This window comes from Carcharhinus amblyrhynchos, chromosome 1 (assembly GCF_965287045.1).
Source record: "Carcharhinus amblyrhynchos chromosome 1, sCarAmb.v2.hapA, whole genome shotgun sequence".
Taxonomy (NCBI): domain Eukaryota; kingdom Metazoa; phylum Chordata; class Chondrichthyes; order Carcharhiniformes; family Carcharhinidae; genus Carcharhinus; species Carcharhinus amblyrhynchos.
In genome coordinates, this window is record NC_137324.1 from 156,935,310 (window position 1) to 156,955,995 (window position 20,686).

The 20,686-nt window shown below is 43.6% G+C and overlaps 1 protein-coding gene across 3 annotated transcripts in view; it reads left to right on the top strand.

Annotated features, from left to right (window-relative positions):
- The window catches only part of maml3 (mastermind-like transcriptional coactivator 3), a 487,731-nt gene that overhangs the window by 456,246 nt on the left and 10,799 nt on the right, over positions 1–20,686 (top strand). For 2 of the 3 annotated variants that reach the window (XM_080194249.1, XM_080194230.1), the window contains exon 4: positions 6,753–6,876. In XM_080194249.1, the coding sequence (XP_080050375.1) occupies positions 6,753–6,876 (124 nt within the window). The remainder of the gene's footprint in view (positions 1–6,752; positions 6,877–20,686) is intronic. The other variant, XM_080194240.1, reaches the window with a different exon arrangement.

Consider the following 20,686-nt stretch of genomic DNA (forward strand, 5'->3'; position numbering starts at 1 on the left):
CTACAAAGCTGAAGGCATTGGAATCAAAGGGGTAGTGGCAGCATGGATAAAAAGTTGGCTGGGTGACAGGAAACAGCAAGGAGTGATGAATAATCTTTTTTCAGATTGGAGAAAAGTATATGGTGGGATTCCCCAGTGGTCAGTATTAGGGCCATGGCTTTTCTTGATGTATGTTAATCCCCTAGACTTAGGTGGGTGAGGCACAATTTCAAAATTTGCAGATGACATGAAATGTAGAAGTGTTGTAAACTATGAGGAAGATGATTCAGAAAGGATTACAAAGGATATACAGTCAGACACAGGCTATGCAACCCAAATAGTCTATGCCAGCTTTTATGCTCTCCTTAAGTTTCCCCCCCTCATTGTTCCCCATCATCATAACCTTCTAGTCCTTTTATCTTCAGATGATTGTCCAATTCTCCTTAAATTCCTCTGTACGATTCACTTCAACCTCTCCCTATGGTACCGTATTCTGCATTTCCACCACTCTGAGCAAAGATCTTCTGAATTCCCTGTTGAATTTCCTGGCGACTATCTTATCTAGTTATGCTCCTCCTTGCAAGTGGGAGCATTCTCTTTCTGTATCTACTCTGTCAAAATCTTTGATAATGTTAAAGACCTCTATTATTATTGATAACGTTAAAGGCCTCAGCCTTTCTTTCCAAGAGAAAAGAGACCTAGTTGTCAATCCTTTCCGGAATTGGATAAACACATTTTCTGATATCATCCTTGTAAATTCTCTCCGCACCCTCTCCAGTGCCTCTATAATCTTTTTTATCATATGGCAACCAGAACTGAATGCAATGCTTCAAGTGCAGTCTGAGCAAGGTTCAGTATTGCTCCAGCATAACTTCACTATTTGTTAATTTTATTTCCCTTGAATTAAATTCTAGAGCTTGCTTTGCTTTTCATTAATGGCCTTGCTAACCTGTGGCTCAATGTTTAGTGATTGTCGTCTTTGGGCTTGGAAATCCTTTGTTCCTTTATTCCACCTTCCAAGTAATAAATGATTTCCCTACCAGAATGTACTATCTCACTTTTACATAAGTTGAACTCCATTTGCCAATCGTGCGAGCTTGTGAATATTCTCCCATCGTTTAATGAGTCCTCAGTATTGACTGTTCTTCCCAATTTAGTGTCATCCATAAATTTATAAATTGTGTTTCGATTACAAAGTCCAAGTTGCTCATGTAAATAGTAAACAGTAGCGATCTCAGCAGTGAAAACTCATTCACACCTGCTACTATAATGAATAACTACACTTTATTCCCACTCTCTGCTTTCTGACTTCAAGCCAGCTAGCGACCAGTTCTGCCACTTGTGCCCTGACTCTGCACTCTTTGACTTATTTATTAGTCTATGATGAGGCACCTTACCACAGGCCTTGCGAAAATCCAGATGATTTACATCCACTGCATTACCGTTGTGTTGAATTGCCAGTTTCTTTTACAGTGGCTGAATGGCCTCATTCTGCACATTAACCGTTCTATGAATGCAATGACCCACGCTGAGGCACAGTGCCTTGGATGCTGGCAGTCTTCTTCCTTCACCCAAGGGGCTGTCCATGTGGAAGCTGAGATAATGAGGGCCAGATTTTTGCAAAGTTGGAAGGCTCTGTGGACTTCTAAAAACGGAGAAGAACTGACCCATTTGCAACGGACCCTGTTTTTGCCATTGGGGGGAAGGCATGATTTACACAGGTGGGAACTCAGCAAGACCATTTCAATTTAGTGCAGAGTTCAAACAGAACTAACTATAGCTGTGGTTTGTGAGTCACAAATTGATGGAGCAGTTAACACTATTGACGGGTGGATAAAGTATTTTAAATGCCACCATTTGAAGTTTGTTAAATCCCCTGTTCTTTAAACTTTAAAATAAAAACAGACTTAAGCCATCAGTGAGAGTGAAACAGACACTGACAGTTGGATTGCTTTGTTTGGCAGGCCATCTGGTATAGGCTGGGGAAAAATACCATTTTCTTGGACAGTTTCAATAGAGGTCTTTGTTGACATTTTAGCGGGTCATTATTAAGTCATTATGAATGTTTGGTTGAATTCCAAAATCTATAATTATTTCAGGAGAGAGTTCTAAGTTCACAGTTTTATTGATAGTTTCTTAAAGGATTAGCTGCCTTTGATGTGGCTAGAGCTTTGTTTTTATAAGAGATGGGAGTGAGGGGGCGTAAGGGGTAAGCACTGGACAGTCCCTGCCGCACCCAACTCTCACCCGATAAGTGAATTCTGAAGGGGCCCTCTAAATCAAGACGGGCCTACCAGATAGGGAAATTTCCCAATTTGAGTTGCCCACCTCATTAAAGAAAATCCAAGTGTCAAAAGCCGAAGTTATCTTAGCAAGGAGTTCTGAGTTCACAGTTTGATTTGTGGCTTAGAAGGCCACTTGAAGGATTGACTCACAGGCAATTAAGGATGGGGAATGAATGCTGGTGCAGCCAGTGACGGCCACCACCAGCAAAAGAATAAAAAACAGAATATTCTGGTACCCTGCCCCTCCTCTCTCCCTCTCCCGCACTTTCATCTTCCAGCTGATGTCATTGGATAACATGCAGACTGATAGAACCCCCGTTCCCAACCCACCGCCACCACCCCATTCAAACCAGAAGTCAATTACAGCCTCCTTCTTTTGCAGTTGTTGCCTCTCCTCCCTCAGCATAGATCTGGCTTGAACCATATCATGCTCTTCCTTTTTAGATTATATGTCAGACCTGTACCACTTTGATACCAGATAAATGCTGTGTAAAAGCAGACCGATTATTTTCTGCCATTCTTCTGTTCCAGCTATGATTAAGGATGTAATGCTTCAGCATTTGGATACAACGAGTGTTCTTGCTGTGTATTTTACCAGATCTGAATACAAGCAGGAGAAAGAGCCCTACTTTGTGCCCTCAGCCTTAAAATCAACCAACCTCACATTGGGTTTTCCAGTATAATTCCGTATAAACACTTAACTGTCCTTTGTTGTTCAACTCTGTTTTCTTTCTCTATCACATAGACCACTTTTTTAAGATCTGTTCTTTCTAAAATCTCACTCAATATATAAATAAAACATTCAGGGAAAGGTATCATCAGAGCCATCGCAATTCTTGTGATGGGGACTCAATGTTGAACAATAACAGACAGTTCATCTCCCAATTATTTAATAATCTACCCTTTGCCTGCTCGCCCTCTCCCGTCTCCCAAGAAGCAGAACTACTGTCCTTCCAAGCTATAAAAGGAATCCTGATCACTCTGTGGATAACTACTGTAGGAAGGAATGAACAAACTGAGTCGTCCGAGACCGTGTAAAACTTCAACAAAAATGGCTTTACCCAACATGCATGAGGGACAGCAGAAATCATGGCTGTAGCTACAGCTTGTTTCTAAGCTAGTCTATTGAGCATTGGTTCTTATAGATTCATATACCCCTTTTTTTACATCATAAATCATTACATTTACATTAGATCATCATATTGTTACTTTGAATTGGTTACAGTTCGGTTTTTGATTGCATTATATGGTTCCATTATCTTATGTGCTTTAGCTTTAATTGATTTCTGGATATCTCCTAACTACCTGTTTACAATATCAAAGCACTGTGTTTATTAAACTGATTTCGATGGGGTCTTCATTGTCCCATCTCCTGGATACTTGATTAAGTTTTCAGAGGCACAATGGTTCCTCTTGACCTTTTGAAGCCTTGATAAGTGATTTCAGTTCTCTCTTGCTGTAGCCTTGGAACAATCCCACCTGGGTTGTGACTGTTTTAGTGCCATCTGAGGTGTCGTTATTTGTATTTTGTCCTGTCTGCCTGCAGTGAATGTGGATGCTAAAGTGCTGTCTGTTTAACCCTTTCCATACATTCCTCTCCTGCTGCAGCCCACCCTCCCTGGGCTTTACCCTACTGCACCTACGCCGTGTGTTACAATACTGAGCAACACAGGGAGCTTTCAGTATCAATCCTTGGTTTGTGACGATCTGGTTTAGGGATAATGCAACTTCCTGAATCGCCCTTGAGCTAGTGAGGGAAAACATCAACCAGAGTTGCTGCACAAGACTATTGTCCAGTGAGCACATGCAGCCAGGTGTGTTAGAGGCTTGCCTCTGGTCTCCTCCATGTTCAGGTAACCTGTCAACCTTCACTATATAAGCTCAGCACATGGTGAATAGCCAATGAACTGTCAGTTTGAACCATGCCCAAACAGGAAGTCTAGGAGCTTGCACCTGTCGTTTATTGGTGTCACAAGTAGGCTTACGTTAACACTGCAATGAAGTTACTGTGAAAATCCCCGAGTCACCACACCCTGGCACCTGTTCGGGTACACTAAGGGAGAATTTAGCATGGTCAATACACCTAACCAGCGCGTCTTTTGAATTGTGGGAGGAAACTGGAGCACCTGGAGGAAACCCACGCAGACATGGGGTAGAACGTGCAGACTCTGCAGACAGTGATCCAAACCAGGAATTGAACCTGGTCCCTGGAGTTGGAAGCAGCAATACTTAATCACTGTGCCACCATGATTTATTCCCATCTCTGGAAAACTTTCTTGTAACAATTTCTTCCCAAAGGAGAATTAGGAGAAAATAGGAATCATGAGCTTAGAGGTAATAAACTTAGAGCATTACACTTGAACTGAAATTTATTGCATTTTTATGGCCCTGACTGATGGTAGATGGACTCTGAACACTTCTGACTCTACACATTCCTCTGGGACCAGCGTATATAGAGGTGCTTGAGATTCTGGTCTTGGGAAAACCTTGTAGATTTAATGTTCTGTATGTAGAAATAAAAGTATGAAAACTCAGAAATAAGCAAAATCCTTTCCCGGGAAGAGTTTAGAAATTGGGAGGATAGGTTTCACTTGTCGTCTGTCACTCATCATCTTTAGCGAAGCTGATGGGAATGAGTCTCGCCTGCTGTGTTGGAGCCGGAGTTGTTGGGAAGAAATCTGCCTTCCCGTGGAGCAGCTGCCGTTCCTTATGGGCAGTGCCATATTGCCAAGACCAAAAGTAATTTGTGCTGTAATGTGTCAGTACTGGTGTTACAAAGCTGTATGATCACAGCTCTGTGCCCAGGCTGGTGGCAGCACTCCAGCTGATTCTAGAATCTTTGGTTCGCGCTGGCTTGCACTGACAACCTGAGAAACATAGAAAACAGTTGCAGGATTAGGCCATTTGGCCCTTCGAGTCTGCACCATCAATCAATATGATTACGGTTTTCCATAAACTTAGCTTATATAAAGCTATTCCCACGCACCTGTCACGCCTGTCCTTGCTGTTTCGCAATACCTCAAATTTAACATTTTTAACCACGTGTTGACATCTCTTTATGATCTCACCCCTTTGCTTGCTCTGTTATCTGCAAGAGTTCACTCAATTAACTTCAGTGGTGTCTGGTAGACCCCCTGGACACTTGTGATTTCCCCCATCCTTACGCTAAACAGCCGTACCTCACACTGGCCAGGCTTCATATTATGGCACACCCTCTACATCTTTAAAATCCACTATAACACCCAGCTCTTCCACCAAGATCTGGGTCACCCTCTTAACATCTCCTTCTTTATCTCAGCAACCATCTGCTGTCAAGTACTTTGGATGTCAGGGGTGCTATAGTAAATGAGTCTCATTACTGTTATACTGACGACCACAGGCCTGTTCACTCTACCTGCTTTCCACTTGTGTGGAATTAAAATGCACACTTATAAAGAGAGACATACCAAGAAAAACTGGGTTGACTGGGCTCGTACTCACTGGAATTTGGAAGAATGAGAGGGGATCTCATAGAAACATATAAAATCCTGATGGCACTGGACAGGCTGGATGTGGAAAAAATGTTCCCGATGTTGGGGAAGTCCAGAACTAGGGATCACAGTCTAAAAATAAGGGGTAAGCCATTCAGAACTGAGATGAGGAAGAACTTCTTCACTCAGAGAGTTGTGAACCTATGGAATTCTCTACTACAGAAAGCCGGTGGGGCCAGTTCATTAGATATGTTCAACAGGGAGCTGGACATGGCCCTTGCGGCAAAAGGGACCAAGGGGTATGGAGAGAGAGCGGGAGTGGGAAACTAAAAGTGCATGATCAACCATGATCATATTGAATGGTGGTGCAGAATTGAAGGGCCAAATAGCCTCCTCCTGCACCTATTTTCTATGCTTCTGTAACGTTTGGTTTGGAAAGGGGAACTATTACTAGAGGGGTTAAAAAAAATTAACTTTTTTTTGGATGATTGCCTGGGAAGGTTTTTTTTTAAGTTAGAGAAAGTACATAGAAAACAGATGCTGAAGATGCGTTACTGCTTCATAGATAGAATCCCTATAGTGCAGAAGGAGGCCATTCAGCCCATTGAGCCTACACAAACAACAATCCCATCCAAACCCTACCCATGTAACCTCATATATTTACTCTACTAGATCTCCTGACACTGAGGGTCAATTTAGCATGGCCAATCCACCTAACGTGCACATCTTCGGAGTGTGGGAGGAAACTGGAGCACCTGGAGGAAACCAGGTGCAGACACAGGGCTGGGGGGGTGGGGGTCATAGGATAGTGTGCAGAGATAGTCACCCACCTGAATTGAACCCGAGACCCTGGCGCTGTGAGGCAGCAGTGCTAACCACTGTACTGCCACTTCACTGGAGATTGTAACCATTGCTCTGGTTATAACACTATGATTGAAATGGCTATAATAGTACAATTGTCGTGTTGGTCTCCCCACCATCTCCAATGGCAGAATTCATGTCCTTGTTTTCCTCCCAGCAGCAGCAGCAGTTACAGCAACAGCATCATGACCAGATGCAGAGGCACCTCCCCAGGCCACATCCACAGTGCAAGGACCAGCAGCGGAATCCATATTCTGTTCAGCAGGTCAGCCAGTTCCAAGGTAAGCCTGTCAATTATTAACTCTCCTCTAAGCAGGTTACAAGTGAAATGTGCAGTTTGCCCTGTAAGATTGAACTTGAATTATTAAACGAAGCGGCAAGTACATTAAGATCCCATAAAAGTCATAGGTTATATTTACCGAACAAATGGAACAGACTTTAATCAGGCTGCAGTCATTACTTCATAAGTAAATGTTCAGCATGCGTCAATTGTGTGATTTACACACCCAGCGGGTACTATTGCCCTCAGCTCCCCTGGCTGGAGAGGAAAATACCATTCCAGCTCTCATGGAAAGGATATGCCTATAGGAATATAGGAATTGGGAGCAGAAGTAGGCAAATTCAGCCGTTCGAGCCTGCTCCACCATTCAATTAGATCATGGCTGATCTCTCCCTGGTCTCAAATCCACCTCCCCCCTTGTTCCCCATATCCCCTTATCCCTTTTGTTAATTATAAGGGTGTCATGTAAACAATAGCTCAATTGCAAGACCCTTGCAAGGCTGACTCAGGGCAGAACTTTGCAACTTTAGTGTATGTAGCCTGTACTGCTGCGGTAAGACCTCACGTGTAGTGAGTAACTTAGTGGAACACCTTAGATGCTTTGCTTGCAGTTCTCCTCTTGTTAATGGCAGTGACCAGAAAATCGCAGGCACAGCAACTCTGATTTTCTAATAAGATGCCTGCTTCATGTGAGATTCTGCTGGTGGCATGGCACAGCACCAAGGAATGATGTCCGGGTACACCTGGCTGGTATTATGATACTGTATTCGGTCATTGTTGAGCAGGCTTATTTCTTAAAGTTAGCTGATAGGTAAGTCAACTGAAATGCTGGTATGTTGGAGATTGCAGGGAATCAGCAGAAACGTAACAAGCGTAAAGAATATTGAGATGTTAATTCATAGACTTTCCACAACCTACCGTATCATGGTCGTTGCCCAATAGTTTAGCAAAGTAGTAGGGATGCTTGCTGCTGGCTGAACAATGTGACAGGATATTCCCATGTTCCACCTTGGAAACATTAGAAAAATTGTGCTTCTTGGTTAGGAGTCAGCGTATGAGTAAAAACACAGAAACATAGAAACTAAAAGCAGGAGTAGGCCATTCAGCCCTTCAAGCCTGCTCCATCATCCGTTTTGATCATGGCTGATCATCGAATTCAATATCCTTATCCCCCCTTCCTCCCATATCCCTTGATCCCTTTAGCCCCAAGAGCTATATCTAATTTCTTCTTGAAATTGGACAACATTTTGGCCTCAGCTACATCCTGTGGTAGTGAATTCCACAGATTCACCACCCTCTGGGTGAAGGAATTTCTCCTCACCTCAATTCTAAAAGGTTTACCCCTTATCCTCAAACTATGACCCCCAGTTCTGGACTCCCCCATCATTGCCAGTATTTCACTTAGTAGTAATTTTTCTTTAAAATGTAGTTTGGAACTTATGATGTTGGTCTCGGTAGGTCAAAGGGTACAGGATTGGATAACAATAGGAGTATTATTGTGGGTTGGACAATGTATTACCCCAGTTATTCACTGGGAATTTTACCACCCCGCTCGTCACAGGAATTGGAGCGGGTGAGAGGCAGACGATTTAGAAAGGCCTGTTGACCTTGGGTGGGATTTTGTGGTTTCAGAACCTGTGAGGCCGTAAAATCCTGCCCATAATGATGAATGAATTGATTTTACAAATATTAAACTCCATGGAATTTCTGTGAAAGCCACATATGAATGGCCTTAATTATCATCACATGTTTGTGAAATTTAACAGCAACTGAAGAGTTAAAATGCCTGTTTTTCTATCCTTGCTGTGAAATAAGTAATTCAGGGTACAGTTTCAGAGGGCACTTGTACCCTTCTGGTACTCCGCACAGTGGCTACTTCACTGTTACAAAAGCAGTGAGTATTGGAAGGGCATTTGAATGCCCGATGTCCAATTGCATGTACTTTCCGGCAGGTAATCTGAACTAAAAAACTTGAGTTCCCTGTAGTTTTAGGGAAAAAAAATTCCAAAGCTCTTTACGCAACGAATTATACTTGGAAGTTTGATTGTTATGTAGACAAACGCCACAATAACATCTCACAGCGAGCTATGACAATCAATCTGTCCGTAGGTGATGTTGATATGAGGGAAGAATGTTGGTCAAGGCACCAGGACAACTCCCTATAGATTTTCAGTTAGTGCCATGGGATCTTGTAGCATCCACCACAGTCAGTGGGGAAGGCCTCAACTTGATGCCCCATCCAAAGAATGGCACTACTACCTCTAGCAGTGAGGAGTTACACTGGAATGTCAGCCTGGATTATTGTCTGAGGCTCAAACCCACAACTTCTAGCCCAGAGTGCTGCCAACGGAGGCGGACAGATATGCCTGATGAACAGAATTGGAAAGCCTAGCTGATAGTTCCCAATCCATGAGGCCACTGTGGCACAGAGTACTGCCCTGAATGAGATCAGCTAACTTCGATCTGATGAAGGATCGTACCATGGGATTTCCTAATCTGTGTGGCAAAATCGGGTATTTACAAAGTGCCTAAAACATCAGGAAAACAGTACTTTAGAAATTATTTATTCTCAGTCATGGACTTATGGGTGGCACAGAGGTTAGCACTGCTGCCTCACAGTGCCAGGGACCTGCGTTCAATTCCGGCCTCAGGTCACTGTGTGTGTGGAGTTTGCACATTCTCCCCGTGTCTGCATGGGTTTCCTCCAGTTCCTCTCACAGTCCAAAGATGATGTGGAGATGCCAGCATTGGACAGGGGTAAAACAGAAAGAAATACCACAACACCAGTTTAAAGTCCAAACAGATTTAAACCTGCAAATAAACCTGTTTGGACTTTAAACTGGTGTTGTGGGATTTCTTTCAGTCCAAAGATGTGCAGGTTAGCTTGATTGGCCATGCTAAATTGCCCCTTGTCAGGGGGATTAGCAGGGTAAATATATGGGGTTACAGGGATAGGGCCTGGGTAGGATTGGTGCTCGAGTAGGTTGTCTACTGCACTGTAACGATTCTATGACTTCCTTTTCTAGCTTTCTGTACTTGGCACTTTTTCAAAATGGTTTAAAAATGTTGCATATTTTTCGAAAACTAGCTCTATTTTAAAATTAAGGTAATGCACAGGCAGAAGCAGAGAAAATGCCTTCAAGAAATATCATTCTACTGTATAATTCTAAATGAATCAGTTTCTGACCAGTCTCTAGCTTGTTCCCATTGTATAATCAGACCACTTAGGCAATGCTTGCACTGGAAAAGAAATAGAATTATCCAGGATGTTTTTACAATTATTGTACTTATTCTCAGAGACTCAATTTTCAGATGGTCTGAGGGAAATAGTGTGAAATCAAACTATGAAGCTCAAGCACAATTAAAATGTTTTTTTGTTGAGAGGGCTGGCAAAAGTGACTGGCGTTAATGCACTGTAGGTTCATTCTTCATTAATTAATCGGCCATTCCAATAACCTGGTCTCCCCAATTAAAATTCACAGTTCTATCCACCCAGAGCCATTCACAAACCTGCTGTGCTTCTTCCTCTGAGGTGCTGGGAGCTTGCACAATGCACACTGACTTTAACTGTGAGCAGCTTCTAACTGCGGCTATGAAAAGCTTCAACGTCAGCATCGTGGGCAAAACAAGTGAAGGCCACCCTTAGTTTAGTCCCAAGATGTGCGGGTTGGGAGGTTGATTAGCCATGCTAAATTGACCCTTAATGTCAGGAGAATTAGCAAGGTAAATCAATGGGGTAAAAGGTGATAGGGCCTGGGTGAAATTGTTGTCAGTGCAGGCTTGATCTACTGAATGGCCTCCTTTTGCCCTTGTAGGGATTCTATGGATTCGATGAATTCTATGGAATAGTGTGGGAACGTTCATGGAGATCTGTATAGGAGATCCATTTCCCACCACAGACCAGGGAGGGAGCACAGTGGGAAGTAGTAGCCCCTTGCACAGGAAGGAAAGTCACAGGCTAATCCCGGAATGTCACAGGCCAATCCCAGAAAGTCACAGGCTAATCTCGGAACATCATAGACTAATCCTGCGTCAGCTGGGTTTAGGAGCCCTGAAGTGATTGTACCCCCAGCCGACAATTGGCTGCCTGGTGTTGAGGTCTCTGTGCCTTTAAGGTTGGAGATCCTGCTACCCACATCTGCCAGCCAATCAGAGCCCTTCAGTCCCAGCAGACTGCACGCAGTCAAGAACAGCAGTGATGGAGCAGGACCGGAATGGGGCTGGGGTCAGTCAGACAGCAGGGAGTTTGATGGTTGGTGAAGGCAGGGAGTTTGTTGTTGCAGAGGCAACTCTTTCCATTGGAGTGGGGATAAGGAGTCTCTGTGAACTACAGCGAGCACGATTAGGAAGGAGGTTGCCAGGATGGTGGAGACCCTCCCTGTCGATGATGACATATCAGCAGTGGCAGAAAGAGACCTTTAAGTGGCCAATAATTGGCCGATTAAAAGTCTTATTTGGCCTTTGGTTAGAAGGGCCAAGCACCTGCTTCCCCACCGCTGGTAAAATGCCACTGCAACAGGAACGCAATGGGTACACCACTCCGCACTCTCCCACCTGATGTTTCTTCCCCCATCTCCCAGCGTGCTGTGTGAGGCCAACACCAATTCAAAATAAAGATAAAGGGTGGCACGGTAGCACAGTGGTTAGCACTGCTACTTCATAGTTCCAGGGACCTGCGTTTGAATCCTGGCTCGGGTCACTGTCTGTGTGGAGTTTACACATTCTCCCTTTGTCTACGTAGGTTTCCTTCAGGTGCTCCAGTTTCCTCCCACAGTCCAAAGATGTGGGAACTAGGTTGATTGGCCATGCTAAATTACCCTTTAGTGTCCTGGGATGCATTGGTTAGAGGGATTAGTGGGTAAATATGTAGGGATATGGGGGTAGGGCCGGAGTGGGAGTGTGGTTGGTGCAGACTAGATGGGCCAAATGGCCTCTTTCTGCACTGTAGGGTTCTATGGTTCTATAACACAGTTCTTTAGCACGTTGCTCAGTGAACTTCTCCCATTACCACTAAAGGACTCTGCGCAACGTGGGTCACCTCTATACAATAATGCCAACTGATTAATGGGCCAGAATTCTCTAAACCCACCCACTGCTGGGATTTTCCAGCCCCGCTGCAGTGGATGAAGATTTGGCTGAGCGTCACAAGTTCTCCGTTCTCGCTGGTGGGGAGGTACAGGATTGGAGAATCCCAGCCACTTTCTCTAGTTTGCTCCCCTCAATGTTGTTTCAACCAAAGTGGAAGCCAGTGGAACATTCTGGAAAGTAGTTGGTAGGGCTGTAAAGACTTGATACTTGTCTCTGAACTCCAGCACATAAAATAGAGTCTAACAGCAGCTTGCTACTTCATCTCCATACACAGTTCTAGCAAATCGCATTTCCAGCACTCAGTCGCTGGGAGCACCCGTCAGGAATTTGGGCACACGCTCCTCACAATCTTACTTCTGTTATTTGTAGAATTGCCTCTTTATTAAATGAATCATTTCACATACGGTATTTGCCCAAAGTATTCAGATTGTTTTAGCTTTCCGGGGAACTGTGAAACTAAATGTTAACACTAACACAATGACTCACTCATCAGCGGAATCACAGCAAACACAAAACAGATCTGTGAATTTAATACCTCTTTCCTACTAAGGGCCTTTTCAGTGAGGCACCTCACGTGACAGAATTGGCAGCTTTCAAATGTGCTTTAGATAAGTAAAAAATTCCCACTGAACAAAGATGAAAAATTCAGTGTAATGCCATTTTACATGTAATTATCCCCACTGTTTAGCCGGCCTGCGTAGTTCAATTGGCAAATGATTGATCTGTCGAATGGAGTTGTACAGATCAGTGAGGACTCAGCTTGGATCCGCGCAGATGGCCCTGCATCAGCTGGTCTCAGTCAGATGATACTTGATGTGTTACAATTAGCCTTGACACCCCTGGGATTAGGATGGAAAATTAGCTCAGGTACCTGCTTCTGGGCAGCTAGGAATGGCGTGAATAAATATCAGGTACCGCGAGAATTATGCTGTACTGTGATTATCCTCTCCGTGCCCCCCCACACCCCTCCACTCCAAACTTGGAGGCACTTATTATGAAACACCAATTAGATGAAGTGCAACAACTTGCATTCATGTCGCACCTTTAAATCAGTAAATCGCCTCACAGGAGTGATAAGCGGGCAAGATGTCTGCGGAACTGCAGGAACCATCTCCTTTGGAGAGAGGAGAGGAGGAAGTTAAAGGGTGGAATGTTCCTGTCCCGCCCGCCACAGGAATCATAGTGGTCAGGTCACGGACCATGCAAAGGCTCGTCGGTCTTGGGTGGGATTTTCCAGCCTTGGGATCGAAAATGGCTGGAAAATCCCACCCGAAGTGTTTGGGATTTTGGGTGGGGGGGGTAGGGGGAGGCATTGGTATTTATTTTGGCACCTGCTTAATAAAATGGAGATGCAAAAGGATAAAGTAATCCCATCGTATTCCAGTGCTTTGCTCTCTGTATCTCTGTTTATGCAAGCTTAAGGCCTCGGTGCTAAAGACCCTGGCTGCAGAATGCGAACATACGAAGTACTTACCACATTAATCTGAATTTCCTGCCTCAGCTTTTTCCTGGGAGGTGTTGCTCTATTTATTTTAAACATAGTGAAAACTCAGCTCAAATAGCCAAGGATGGAATTCCAGCCAAAAAAGTCCAGAATCCATACGCATGTGTGTCATGGTGTAATTTTGGAGTCCTTTTCTTTTCAAATTGTACTATATCTAGCAAGCATTTCCATTATGCTTTTTTTTGCCAAACAGCAATTTATTCCACCTCGTTTCCATTTGTTTCCCAGTGAATTTCTGGCAGGAACAGCCATGATGAACAGCGAGGTTACCACCAGTGATTACAGTACTACTGTTGCTATGCTATTATTCACCACTCTCTTCCAACAACAGCCCCCACGTTCAGCAGTGAATTGTTTTTTAACCATAGCGACCGTTCTTGATTGAACACTCTTTGGGTCTGTGGTTGATATATTTGTGGATCTTGTACATGCTGTTCCCCTTTACTGAGATGGCCCATGGAGCACCATTGTTGTGTTCAGTTTATTAGCTGACGTGATCTGGGTTATTTAAATTGAATAGTTTTATACATGTGGACTTGTTGATCACAGTAAATGTTCCATTTATCACACTTGGCTTTTAGATCAGAGGTTCCCGTACTCCGGGTTGCAATCCCCAGTGGGGTCACTGGATGAGCAGTTGGGGTCACAGGCTCCAAGGCAACACAGATTTGATGGACTTGGCTGTGAGACCCCTTTATTTTGCCTGTGGATGCGGCCTAATCTAATGAACTCTGGGCCTCAATCACAGACACCAACAGAGCCTACAAACTGGGGCGGCACAGTAGCACTGTAATTAGCATTGCTGCCTTACAACATCAGGGACCTGGGTTCGATTCCGGCCTCAGGTGACTCTGTGTGCGGAGTTGGCATGTTCTCCCCCTTGTCTGCATGGGTTTCCTCCAGGTGTTCTGGCTGCCTCCCGCAGTCGTTGGGTGGATTGACCATGCTAAATTGCCCCTTAACGTCTCAGGATGTCTCTTAGTTGTTTTTGTGCCTGTATCCTTGCTGTTTGGAACCCACTGCGCTCAACAATTACCCTTCCCACATGTCCATCCACCCCCTCTCCCACTCCCGTTTTCAGTCTGGGTTGCATCAAGTGTAAAGCATTAAAATGGGTCATGGCAACAAAGGTTTGGGAAGCACTGTTTCCTGTTACATATTTTCCTTCACTGTACTCTGCTTAACCTTCCCTGTCTGAAAGGCAACTCATGCTGATGTGCTGTACCTCACCCACGGGTCCATTCCTTTACTATGAGTCTTGATACTGAATCTCAGCAAGCTCCCCATTATGTGGAACAACAATACTGGGCCCAATGTCAACAAAGATGTCTTTGGCAGAGATTGTTGGATAGAGAATTTCCACACTGGTTCTCCTGATCTCCCAATATAAACTCAGTGAAAAGCCCATAGAAATGTGAGGTTATCCACTTTAGCAGCAAAAACAGGAAGGCAGATTATTATCTGAATGGCTGTAATTGAAGAGAGGGGAATGTGCAACGAGACCTGGGTGTCCTCATACACCAGTCACCGAGAGTAAGCATGCAGGTGCAGCAGGCAGTGAAGAAGACAAATGGTATGTTGGCTTTCGTGGTGAGAGAATTCAGGTACAGGAGCAGGGATATCTTGCTGCAATTATATAGGGCCTTGGTTAGGTCACACCTGGAATATTGTGTGCAGCTCTGGTCTCCTTATCTTTGGAAGGATGTTCTTGCTATAGAGAGTATGCAGAGAAGGTTTACCAGGCTGATCCCTGGGATGGTGGGACTGATGTATGTGGAGAGATTGAGTTGGTTAGAACATAGAACACGACCTGTGAAATGAATCAAAAGCCCATCTAGTCTAGACTATTCCAATATCATCCATATGTTTCTCCAATGACTCTTTAAATGCCCTTAATGTTGACAAATCCACTACTATTGCAGGCAGGGATTATATTCACTGAAGTTCAGAAGAATGGGTTGGGATGTTGGGGAGGTTTCATAGAAACCTGTAAAATACGAACTGGACTAGACCGAGTAGATGCGGGAAGGGCTGTCCCAGTGATGGGGGCTGTCCAGAACTAGGGGTGATAGTCTTAGTACAGGTCAAATGTTTTAGAACGGACATGAGGAGAAATTTCTTCACCCAGAGAGTGGTAAAGAATTTGTTACCACAGCAAACTGTTGTATGTTTTCAAGAAAGAGTTAGATGTAGTACTTGGGGCAAAGGGTATCAAAGATATGCAGAGCAGGTAGGATCAGGCTATTGAGTTGGATGCTTAGCCATGATCATAGTGAATAGCGGAGCAGGCTTAAAGGGCCGAATGGCCTACACCTCCTAGTTTCTATGTCTATGAATGGATATTTCCCCAGTTTTGCCAGGGATGTGGCTGATGTTAAATGAAGGGAATCAGGAGAACTCTCCACCTTGCAATTTGAAGCTCAGGTTGTTTGAGTGGAACTGTATTTATTTTGTTTCCATTCTTTATTACAGTGGGAACAATGATATGGCCCAACTGAGTAAGCACCAGGAGATTAGACTGGAGATTTTCACCAATACACTAAGAGGGTCGCTCAGAGTAATGTCAATCCTTTCCTAATAGATACATATGATATGGTAATTGGAGATCAGGAAATAAAATAGTAAGAGTAAATAGTGATTTATACCAGACCTGTCAAGGGCAGGAATGAACTAGATTCAATACAGGCACAAAAGTTATTGATGGAGAAACAAATGAGATTAAAGATAAGAAAGAGTTAGCTATAGCTCTGTATCCAGGATCTGATGGTTTCCACAACAGAATATTAAAAGAATTAGGTGAGGACATTGTTAATGTTTGCCCTCTCCCCCCCAAACAAGAGAATGAGATTGGCAATTTTCCAATCCAAGTGGTGAAGCTCCTTGTTTTGGAAGAGCACAACATGTCTTCCAATGGCTGAGGTAGCTCTTGCCATTAGCTGCCAGTGTGATCTTCCAGTCCTACTGCAGTCTATGCCTTGTGTGTGGCTCACCAGTCCCGCCACTGGGTAACTGGCCGTGGCAGGAGTTCACTTTCGGTGGGACCAGAATATCTCACTGGCGAGAAGTGCCAAAAAGTCCCACCCATGATCTTTCAGAGCCCTTCCAAAACAAGGAGCTTCCCCACTTGGATTGGAAAATTGCCAACCTCACTCCCTTAATTAAAATGGGTAAGAGACATGAGCTGGGAAATTATCAACCTGACACTAGTCACAGGAGTGTTACTAGAATCTGACACTGGGGACATAGTAACAGAGTACATGGACAGTTCAGAGTTGATCAGAGAGTGCAGCATATGTTTTATAAATTCATGTCTGATGAAGCTAGTTGAATTTTCTAGAGAAAACTAATCTGGCAGATCAGGGAGGGTCTTCAGCTGTTATTTATATGAACTTTCCAAAGACATACATTCTAAGTGGCTGCTGTACTTCGCTGCAGAACTGCACAACTACATTTCCTGACTTTTTTGACAAATGAATTTGTTACAGTTCCACATCAGAGACTGTTAGCAAAAAAAAATGAGAGCACATGGAATTGGAAGCAACCTCTTAGCTTTAATAGGGAATTGGTTCAAAGGTAGAGTAGGGATAATGGGTATGTACTCAAATTGGCAGCATGTAGTGATCCCCAGAGAACCCGCATTGGGGTCACAGCTTTTCACTACATTTATAAATTATTTGGATAAAGGGCAAGAGAGCCATTTGTCTAAGGTGCCTATCGACTGTAAGTTAGGTGGCTCAGTATAAATAATGTAGATGGAGAAAGAAATTGCTAAGGGACAGAGATAGATTAAACGAGTGGGCAAAACTGTGGCAGATGGAATTAACTGCAGGGACGTGTAAGGTCAGCCACTTTGAACTTAAGAAAGATAAATCAGAATATTTTCTAAATGGAGAAAAGCTAGGAACCTTGACTAAGAAGAGAGATCTAGGGGCCCAAGTCCAGAAACCACAAAAAGCGAGTGAACAGGGACAAAAGGTAATTGAAAAGGCAAAGAGAATTTTGGACTTAATATGAAGAGAGCATAAAATACAAAGGGTTGGAAGTTATGTTCTAGCAATACAGAACTTTGGTTAAACTCTGTCTGGTCAAGTGCTGCATTCAGTTTTGGAATTTGGGAAGAGTACATTGACCTTGAATTGGATTAAGTTATGAGAAGAGATTGTATCCCCAGATTGAGGGCCGATCTAATTCAAGTGTTTAAGATGGTCAAAAGAGTTGATCAGGATCTATTTACTCAGGTATAAGAGTCCAGACAAGGGGGTGTAATCTGTAATATTAAAGCCGGACTGTTCTGGGATGATATTAGAAAGCTTCTCATTACCCAAAGCATAATAGAAATCTAGAGTTATCACCAGCAATAAGTTGTCAGGGCTACACCAATTGAAAACTTCAAAACTGAAACTGATCCATATTTATTAGGAGAGTGTATTAACAGCTATCGAACTAAGACAGGTAAATGGAGTTAAGCCTCAGATCCTATGGCCAAATAGCCTTGAGGGGCTGAATGGGCTATTCCTCATCCTATTTTACGATGAATCTTCCTGATATGTGGTTCCTTTCTAAATCACAAAGTGTATTTACCCACTGAGTTATCAAAATCATCCTTATTAAGTATAAAACTTAAAATTAATAGAACCTTAGAATCGCGACAATGATACAGTGCAGAAGGAGGCCATTTGGCCAATCGAGTCTGCACTGACTCTCCAAAAGAGCATCTTATCCCCATAACGCATTTACTATGGCTGATCCATGTAACCTACATATCTTTTGATGCTAATGGGCAGAATTTTACTGGTACATCTGCCCAAGGTTCATATGATGCCGCCCCAGGCCAATAGAAAATGCCGTTCTTTGAGCCTCACCCATCCCCAGAATCGGGGTGGGCATGTCGGTAAAATTCTGGCCTAAGAGGTAATTTAGCATGGCCAATCCATGTAACCTGTACATCTTTGGACTGTGGGAGAAAACTGAAGCATTGGGAGAACATATAAACTCCACAGAGATACTCAAGGTTGGAATCAAACCCAGGTCCCTGGAGCTGTGAGGCAGCAGAGCTAACCACTGTGCCACCGTGCCGCTCCATAATGATAATTTATGTAAAATTTTGAATTATTGTGTCGTGTAGAGAGAGAAAAATGGAGAAGTTGGAAGAGGAATACATGGAACAATTCACAACTCTGTCATCCCTCTGATAATTTGTCCATATGCCAGCATCACTGTGGGACACAATGGTCAGAAGACAAGTTATCCCCAAGCGACATTGACAGAGGCCTTGAAAGGAGTAAAACATTGACACCAGTCCTCTTGCCCACAACTGGCTTCTTACCCAAAAAGAGCATTCGAAAGGAGGAGACACAGCAGAGGACAGACTAGTTTCTTTCGTCACAATGAGGACAGCGGATTCTTTAGAGTGGATTGCTCAAAGCACTTGATTGTATTTGGCGGGGAAAGGGCTACCCAGGATTGGGTGGTGTGGACAGCGGGTTGGTGCAAAAACCACCAGTCAACCTGCCAGAAATCCAAAAACCCATCTGATTTCTGTAAACGTAAACATTGATCACATACCCTGCGCTCAGCTGTGTTTGCCATACATTGTGATTGTTATAATTTGATGTTACTTCATGTGTAAGATCCCACAGTGCCACTACTAATTTATTTTGGCATTGTTTATCGATAAAGCCACTGCTTTACAGCAAGTGAATGAGCCCGAGTTCCTTTTTATGACTCACCCTTCATCCCCTCCCCATGCTCCCCACATTTTTACTGGCTTTATTTTGCAGTTAATTCCATCCTTTTTTTCTTGATTTTTTTTTCAAAGAAAGCTAGAGCTAGAACATCTGAAGGATCTACGACTCTACATATCGCACAGACATTTAAGTAGGACACTGGTGGTGGCGCAGTGGTTAGCACTGCTATCTCACAGCACCAGGGATCCAGGTTCAATTCCTGGCTTTGGGTCACTGACTGAGTGGAGTTTGCACATTCTCCCTGTGTCCGCGTAAGGTTTCCTCCGGGTGCTCCGATTTCCTCCCACAGTCTAAAGATGTGCAGATTCAGTTGGCTGACCATGCTAAATTGCCCCTTAGTGTCAAGGGTCTAGCAAGGTAAATATGGAGTTACAGGGTTAGGGCCTGGATGGGATTGTTGGCGGTACAGGCTCGATGGGCCAAATGGCTTCCTCCTGCACTGTAGGGATTCAATGATTTAACCTCCCAGCTCCTTCATGAGCAGCATGCCAAGTTCAGAGGTTTGCCTGGAATGCTGAATTGAGGAGCTCACCGAAACACTCTGAAGAAATGCACCAAGGGATTCAAGTGTGAAAGTTGCAAACCAGAATGAGGGCAGCTTCAGGTTATGACTGGGAAACTGCAAATGATGAAATATTTGATCATCCATCTGCATCTGAACAAAAATGGTCTCTCCCATTCAACAATCCACCTTTTCTTTTGTTAAGACCCAGGCCAGAAACCCGAGATGTTTTGTAAAGTTAGCCTAGACCCTAAGTTTTACATTTGATTTTGGCTGAGGTGAACATAATGTGTTTCACTCCAGGTATGATTCAAGTGACCCACTAGGGAGCTTTTATCAAACAAAGTTTATTCAAGATCACAATTAAAATATAACAAAAAGAATGACATAACTTTTACCAATTACAAGATTTAAACATGACACAATATAATCCTTAACAGCTAGCTATCTATGTTGTTCCAAGTCAAACACCATCCCACAGACATAAACCCTTCTCCAGACTTAGCACAAAAAGCAAGTATGCTCACATGATGTTCAATCTTCAGCTTATTTTTAACACCTGCTGTGAATTGACTGTTGGATCAAATCTCTGAGGTTCCTGAAGTCAGAAAGCCTCAGGAGAGAGAGAGGCCAGAATTTTACCACCATGACTGCCCGTGTCAATTCTGGCTCACAGAATAGAATTCTTTGTTGGCCTCAGGCAGGATTTTATGAGCCTCGCCTGAGCGAGTTTGTAAAATACCAGCCAGAGACAGAGACACTGCTTTTTCCCATCAGCTTCTGGCTATAACTGAGAAACAAACCCAAAAATTGGGCTCTTCCTTGAAGCATAGCTGCTCCTAGCCACATGACATAAACTGTCAATCAACCCCAAGCTAAAGTTAAAATTAATCATCACAAGTAGGCTTACATTAACACTGCAATGAAGTTACTGTGAAAATTCCCTAGTCGCCACACTCCAGCGCCTGTT